The sequence below is a fragment of the Bos indicus genome, chromosome 19, assembly GCF_029378745.1.
Source record: "Bos indicus isolate NIAB-ARS_2022 breed Sahiwal x Tharparkar chromosome 19, NIAB-ARS_B.indTharparkar_mat_pri_1.0, whole genome shotgun sequence".
Classification (NCBI taxonomy): domain Eukaryota; kingdom Metazoa; phylum Chordata; class Mammalia; order Artiodactyla; family Bovidae; genus Bos; species Bos indicus.
This window is the reverse complement of record NC_091778.1, coordinates 34,428,280-34,435,130: the sequence shown is the minus strand read 5'-3', so window position 1 is coordinate 34,435,130 and position 6,851 is coordinate 34,428,280. Positions and strand designations below refer to the sequence as shown.

At 57.2% G+C, this 6,851-nt stretch overlaps 1 protein-coding gene, 1 long non-coding RNA gene and 3 other non-coding genes across 6 annotated transcripts in view; 4 read left to right on the top strand and 1 right to left on the bottom strand.

The window, feature by feature from the left end:
* The first annotated feature begins 1,242 nt into the window (after positions 1 to 1,242).
* Positions 1,243 to 3,400, top strand: LOC139177726 (uncharacterized). Of its 2 annotated transcripts, none has more exons than XR_011562235.1 (5): positions 1,243 to 1,537; positions 1,704 to 1,805; positions 2,244 to 2,310; positions 2,751 to 2,829; positions 3,062 to 3,400. It is a non-coding gene; the product is annotated as an uncharacterized lncRNA (long non-coding RNA). The 2 variants fall into 2 exon arrangements; XR_011562234.1 differs by having other exon boundaries at positions 1,244 to 1,537; positions 1,758 to 1,805.
* On the top strand, positions 1,612 to 1,678 carry LOC139177845 (small nucleolar RNA SNORD49). Its single transcript, XR_011562311.1, has one exon. It is a non-coding gene; the product is annotated as a small nucleolar RNA SNORD49 (small nucleolar RNA).
* Positions 2,091 to 2,160, top strand: LOC139177844 (small nucleolar RNA SNORD49). Its single transcript, XR_011562310.1, has one exon. It is a non-coding gene; the product is annotated as a small nucleolar RNA SNORD49 (small nucleolar RNA).
* LOC139177867 (small nucleolar RNA SNORD65) lies at positions 2,917 to 2,990 on the top strand. Its single transcript, XR_011562332.1, has one exon. It is a non-coding gene; the product is annotated as a small nucleolar RNA SNORD65 (small nucleolar RNA).
* LRRC75A (leucine rich repeat containing 75A) overlaps positions 3,390 to 6,851 on the bottom strand; it is a 34,491-nt gene continuing 31,029 nt past the window's right edge. The window contains exon 4 of the mRNA XM_019980429.2: positions 3,390 to 5,305. Coding sequence (XP_019835988.2) covers positions 4,765 to 5,305 — 541 coding nt within the window. The 3' untranslated portion in view covers positions 3,390 to 4,764. The remainder of the gene's footprint in view (positions 5,306 to 6,851) is intronic.

Sequence of the window (6,851 nt, the reverse complement as noted above, 5' to 3'; positions counted from 1 at the left end):
CCTCAGTCTCCTGGGCACAGGGACCCTCACCTGCAGCCCCCCAACTGCCCTCTTTGGGGTGCAGGCAGCTGGCCGAGGCGCTGTGCCTGCTGTCACCGCAGAAGCGAGGTGGTGGACACAGGCCAGTAGGGCCACCTCTACTCCAGCCTCCAGACACCTGCTAAAGTCACCAGCAGGACGTCTCTTAGCCCGCTCCTGGGCTGAACTTCATTCAGGCTGTGGATTACCGATTCCTCTTGAGCAGTTCCCACCCCTGCAAGCCGGAGGGACCTCCCTGGGACACGAGAGCAAGGTTACCGGCCTCTGAAGGCTTGCGAGGCTCCGGGCGCCCTCGGGGTCCCTAGCCGGCATCCCCAAGCATTTCCGGACGCCTCCTGGTCTCCTTGGCATTTACACTAAATCCTTCGCGCATGACGGTGGACCTCGTGGGTGTCTGACCCCTAGGCGTGGGCCCCTCTAGAAGCCCCCCTCCCTACATTAAAACCCCACGCCTATTTCTAAGACCCGTTCAGTAACCGATGGGTCACCACCGCGTTTCCGGCATTTTCCCTTGGGGTCCTGTGTGTTTGTTCACAGGACGTGCGTGGTCGGGCTGAATGTTTTTTAAGTGGCCAGACCCGAGCCTGTTCCCACGCTGTGGGAGGGAGGAAGGCTTCACCGCTGGTGAAACGCGGGCGCGGCTGGAGGAGTCCCGAAGGAGCGGGGGTTGGGGGTGAGCGAGGGGGGGCGCGGAGCGGGGGCGGAGGAAGGGGAGTGAGGGGGGCGGTCGGGGCGCAGCGGCTGGAAGGGCTGGTGCAGGGAGGGCAGACGGCCCCGGTCCCCAGGACGAGGAGCGGTCACAGTGTGTGCACGCCTGCCGCGCGCCAGCCTCTGTAGGGTTTCGAGGGCGTGATCGCATGTAACGCGCAGAACCACGGTCTGTAGCCTCCGCCGTTCCACCTTCCAGAGAAGCAACCGGAAGCTCGCGATGGCCGAATCTCTACTCCCGACCACCCAGGGGCGGTGCGGCGGGACAGTCTGGCTCTGCGCAAGCGCTCTGGGTCTAGCCGCGTGCCTGTGACCCAGAATTCTTGGGCCTCGGAAGAGACCATGAGCTCCGGAGGAGGGGAGAGTCCGGCCGGCGCGGCGGCGTCTGTGCCGTTAAAAGGACCGGAAGTTCCCGTGAGTCTTTGCCAGGACTCCCCTCCCATCGCTGAGGAGTGGAATGTTCCGACTCCTTAAGGGGCTGGGACGCAGACTCTCTGGCCTTTCCACTGCTGGTGTCGCGAGCTGGTTTGGGTACTCAGTTAGGGCCTGTCCGCGGCCGCGAGGGCGCCAGAGCTTGTTAGTTTCTCGACCGATGTTCCCGGGAAGCGTAACTGGAGTGCGGCAGGCGGCTGCGGCCAGGCGGGCCTGGGGGCGGGCGCCTTGGCCCTGTGTTCATATCTAGGGACCGAAATGGAGGAGCGCGTGCATCTTTGTCTGGCAGGGTTCCGCGGTCTGGGAACCTCTCCCCCCGGGCTCGCAGCCGGGAGTGAGTGACCCCAAGGAGGACTGGGTAAAGCGGAGCTGCCTGCACCCGAGGGCGCGGGGCGAGGCTCGTAGGGGGGTCGCGAGGGAGGCTTGCTCGGCTGTCCTGATGATCCCGTAGGAAGTGCCGTCAGAAGCGATAACTGACGACTTTTACGCTAATCTGATGCGGTCGCTGACACCTGACGCTTTAGGTGCCCGTAGCTGCCAGAGTCTGCCCTTAATGCACGTCCTGATCCTTGTTTCAGATGGCGGCCCACTCAGTTTTGTAGACGGGAGCAGCAGCCCTCCTCGAGGTAAGAACCAGTCTCTGTGGACTTAATAACGTTAACTTAGCTGTGTCTAAGGTTCTTCCACCCTTAAACGCACGGATATTGCTTGATGACTTGTCGTTGTCACTTTCATGCATTTGATATAATTATGCACGGCCCCTTGGCCTGTTTGGGACGATTAGGTTGCGGCCCCTAACCTGAAACGAGTTTTGTCTAAACCGCGTCTGTGTTCAGAAACAGATGCCTTCAGGCGGGTTTAGCCAAAGCCCAGGTCCCTGGGCCGGTAATAGGAGTGGTGAGGTGCTTGGCTGCTCTGATGAGATCACTAATAGGAAGTGCCGTCAGAAGCGATAACTGACGATAGTTTTCCCGACTGACTGCAGTCAAGGCATCCTCACCAGTTGCCGGTGCCCAGGAGTTGGGTGGTCTGGACTGTGACCCGTAATTTCTATATTCACCCAGGTTGCCAGCTAGTGAGGCATTGCCAGCGCGTGCTCACCAGCCACCGAGTATGGGCGCCTGGACCGAGGTGAGTAAACTTTGGACTGTAGTTGAGGAGGCCGAGGTGTTGAATCATTAAGTTGCTATTGGACCATATGTTGGCAGTTTGACGTGGCTGACCTAGTACCTTGACCTTTATCGACCGAGTATCTGAGAATGATTTTGGTTTGTGTGTGGACTAGATTGCAGAGTGAGCCCAGGAGTTCCTTTTTATGTCGTGGCTGTAGAGCCCTGAGCAAACTTTCTGCTTTGAGATGCTCTGGAAATCGAAAGCGTTAGGTGTGTAATGTTTAAAATAATGTGACTGAATGGAATTTGAAACATCTAAAGATGGCAGTTATGACTCAGTTCCTAAGGACTGTTGAGAGGATGGATGTGCATTTGTATAGTCGTGGCTGTCAGCACAGTGGGAACTGCTTCCAGTTGCCCTTGGCTGTCTGTCCACAGGTGCCTTATTCATCCCTCCAGGGTCTGAGCTCTGAAGAGTGGTGACCAGCAGAGTTTTAGAGCCGGCAGCAATGGCAGGAACACCCCAGCCCAAGACAAGGTAAGACTGATCTGGACCATGACCATTCTGCATGGTAGAATGGATGAGCAGCTAGTTTTGTTAAAATGGTTTTGCAGAAAAGGATATCAATGATGAAATCACCCAAAAGAAGCTGGAATTACCGGCAGATTGTGTAGTGGTGAACCTACCGTTTTCTGAGGATATCTTTATGCTGTGAATGACTATTCTGGGGAGTATAAAGTAAGATTCACTGATACTAGTTTCCTTGCAGGCTAAGCTGCAGCAGGGGCAGAATTTGGAAGTTGCAAGGACCAGTGGCAGCCATCAACTTGGACATGGAAAATACAGGCTTCAATGTTTTGTTTTGTGCCGAGTATCAAAGAGGACATTCTTAATGTTAAAGAGCCAAGAAACGGATTTGGCACCTTTTTTCTAGGACAGCGGAGTCATTAAATTCATAGTTTCCTAGTATTGTCCCTTAAGCAAAAGTAGCTTTTTTGTACTTGTAAGTATTGTATGCATTTGTTATACTGGGAGAGAGAAAATTCCTGAAATTTGTATCTCCATGCAGTTACCATAGAGGTAATAAAAGGATGCTCTTTTGTATTAAGTTCTTAGAAATGTATATTTTTGAAGAAAAAGTCAAGTCTGATCACTGCTGACAAATATTGTTCGGTCTCTAAGTCGTGTCAATATTAGTGGTCCAGTTAACTCCTTGTAACCTTCCCTTATGGTCAGTTTAAGGTGTTCTCCCCTCTTGAGACTTGGGGCAGAAATCCCCAAGCGTTTAAGGCATCTATACACAGTCCTGTTCCTCTGGGCTCTGTCCACTGGCTTGAGCGTCCTCTCTCCTGAAGCCCCACCCCCATTCGCACCGACTGCAGCATCTGAAGCCCCGGTCTGTAAAGGTCTTGGCTCCCTGGCATCAGATTAGAAGCTTCCCTCACCCTGTTTACCTGAGGGGCCCTGGTTCACCAACATCATGGGTACATGGATAATTTTCTCCAATTCAGCAATCAGCTGGGCTTTTTGATTGGGCCTTAATGGGGAGGCTTTGGGTGTAGGGAAGGTGGGGTGGAGATTTTCTTCTCCTCCTCCCAGCTGTGGTTGCTCGGAGGCACCTCATCTTTGTGGTCCTGGGGTTTGGGGAATGTGCTCAAATTTTGGGGACCACATGGGAAGGAATTTTATGAGAAATGGTCCTTTTAAAAGGAAGCAAGGCTCACTGTGGCCTGTACCCTAGCAACAATCACCCATGGGAAGGTCTGGCAATCTGCATAGAGGATGGGGTTTGTTTTCTGAGTGGGTCATATTTTGTGCATGCGCTAGTCTGCCCCAGGCTTGCTAGGCAGGCTGCCATAAATACTGGCGGGTTTAGGGAATAGCTGGTCCCCTGGGTAGGCCCTGGGGTCACATCACAGGCTGAAAGACTTTGTAGATGATGGGAAGTTTGTTTCAAGGAGCCCAGGGCTCCACAAGGAGAGACCCTTTAGTCCAGATGGGGAGGGGACTCCTGGGGGTCTCTAGGAGCCAGTCCCCTATCCCAGCCCTTGACCTGAGGTACAGTCAGCATCTGGCTGGGGTTTGCTGGCCTGAATATCTGTAATTCAGGATTGGAAAGTCCTGGGTTAGATGGAGGGCCCCTGCTACACTCCTTTCCTGGAGGAGAGGTCTCCAGATTCACAGTAGCTCAGGCTTCCAGCATCCTCAACCTGCTGCAACCACAGGTCTAGGGAGGCTAAGGGTGGATTCCTTTCAAGCCAGGGATGACTTCTCAGGAGCCAGAGGCAGATGTGGGTGGACAGGGGAGAGGGAAAGGACCGAAGAGGAGTTATAGTGCTCCTTTCCCAGATGGCACCATCCGGCTTCCCATGGGGGTGGGGGGAGGCCCTGCCCGGGCCCACTGTGGAGCTCCTCCTCAGGAGCCCCAGCCATCCTATCCCAGGAGGAGTGACTTTGGCCTGTATTCCCCTGTCACGTCTGGGTTGCACCTACAGTTTCCCTGCCCTCCTGGTCTCTGGCCGGGGTTTCGGGGCCCCCTCCGGGATCCTCTGGGCCCAGGGTCTCATCCTGGGTCTCGTGCCCACTGCCCGGGCCCTCGCCCAGCTCCAGGATGGTGGGCAGGTGGCCCTGCTTGGGGGATCGCTTGCGTAGGCTGAGCAGGAAGGGCTGGGGCAGCGAGAAGATGTCCACATTGTTGCCCAGGTCGATCCACGTGACGCTGGGGAACTTCCGGGGGTCTCTGAGGGCGTCGGTGAGGTCACGCAGCAGGGCCCGCGTCAGCCGGTTGCCGTTGAGGGCCAGCGTGGTCATCCGGGGCAGTGTGCTGAGCGCCGGCAGCAGCTGCAGAACCATGTCATCCGTGAGGCCCGTGAAGCCCAGCTCCACACTGTCCACCTGCTCCCCGCAGCGCTGCAGGTAGCTGGTCACCCGCTCCAGGTCACGGGAAGTCAGCGGGATGCCTGACAGGTCCACGGTGTTGTCCGGAGGGCTCCCGGCCAGGACCGCCTTGAGGCTGAAGGGGAAATGGGACAGCAGGGCTTGAGCGAGAGCAGGAGGCTTTTCTCAGGAGGCCGAAGTGGGTCACCTCCAGGAGCCAGCCTCCACTCATCCTTGTGACTTCAAGAGGCCGGGGACCCCAGGCCCCTTGCACTGCCCCACCTCTCAACCTGGCTGCCCAGCGGGCAGAGGCTGGGAGACCCCAGGGTAGGCCTCAGTGACTAAGGGTACATTCAACAGCCAAATGTCTGGGTCTGCCCTGGATTCCTTTCTTCCTACTCGTGACCTTTAGATCCTTAACCTCTGTGCCTCAGTTATTTAGCTGAAAAATGGAGCCAACTGGGTACCACAGGTTGTCATGTGAAATAGGAATGCATTCAGGACAGTGCCCTTTAGAGGAGGTGGCGAATGGGCGAGTTCCCTACTCCACCCAAGAGCAAAATAAGATCTCGGATGCCCCTTCTTCGGGACCACCTTTAGGCCAGAAGGAGGATCCTTAGCGAGAGCCCTCAGGACAGCAGGCAGGGGTTGGGGGTGGGTGCAGGGGCCCGGAGCCTGGTGGGGGCGGCTCTCTACCCACTTCCACTCCCCACCTCCGCCACCCCTTGCTCTTCTGCCCTGCCTCTTGCTCCGGACCCAGATCTCCTGGTCTCCAGGTACCCAGGTAAACCCAAGGCTCCAACCCCTGGCAGGACAGGGAGGTGGAGGGGCCCCAGATTGCAGCTTGGATTTCCTGTTGGCCTCATAGGAGAAAGAACCAGGCCGAGGTAAGAACTCACTAGGAGTTCCTGCAGAGGGACCACAGGGGCAAAGGCCCCGAGGCTGTTGGAATTCAGCCTGTCTGTGAGCCAGGAGGAAGGCCACCCTGGGGGAAACAGACCTACACTCGGGGCTGAGCAGGTGTGAGTCAGGGGGACGGGGAGCCCCCGGCAGGAGGGAGGCTTCTGAATGGAGAGTGGACCGAGCATGCCCGTGCCCTGGGGAGACAGAAGGCCCTGGCTCCCAGCAGAGCTCACAGCCCAGCTTCTCCCTCTGCAACCAGCTCAAATCTCCTGGCCTTCTGGGTTCCACGGGTCCTGTCTTGCACTCTCCCCACACTTGGCCTCACCTTGGCCCAGCTGGAGCCCCCTGTGCCTACTTTCTCCCTCTGGGAGGGGCCCTGAGGAGTCTTCCCCTGGCTGGAAAGTGGGGGCGGTGTCCGGAAGGGAAGGGGGACCAAAGCTCTTCTCTGTGCTTCCTCTCGCATCCCGTCTGCAGGAGCTGGAGAGGAGCCTGCGCACCAGGACCCCAGCCATTCTGCCCTGTGATTCATCCACAGTATGTTCCCTTCCGCTTCCTCTTATGATGCTGTCCTGGCCCTGGTTCTTTGCCCCAGTGTCCCCTCTGCCCCCAGGGTGCAGGCGGCCACACAACCTCTGAGGGTCCTCAGAGCTGCATGAGCCAGGGACGTGGCTGGGGTCTGGGACCCTGGGAGACATCAGGAGGGCTGGTGATGGGTGGGAGGAGTGCCCACATTCAGCCCCCACTGCATAGATCAGGGCCTGGATGCCAGTGCCTCTCAG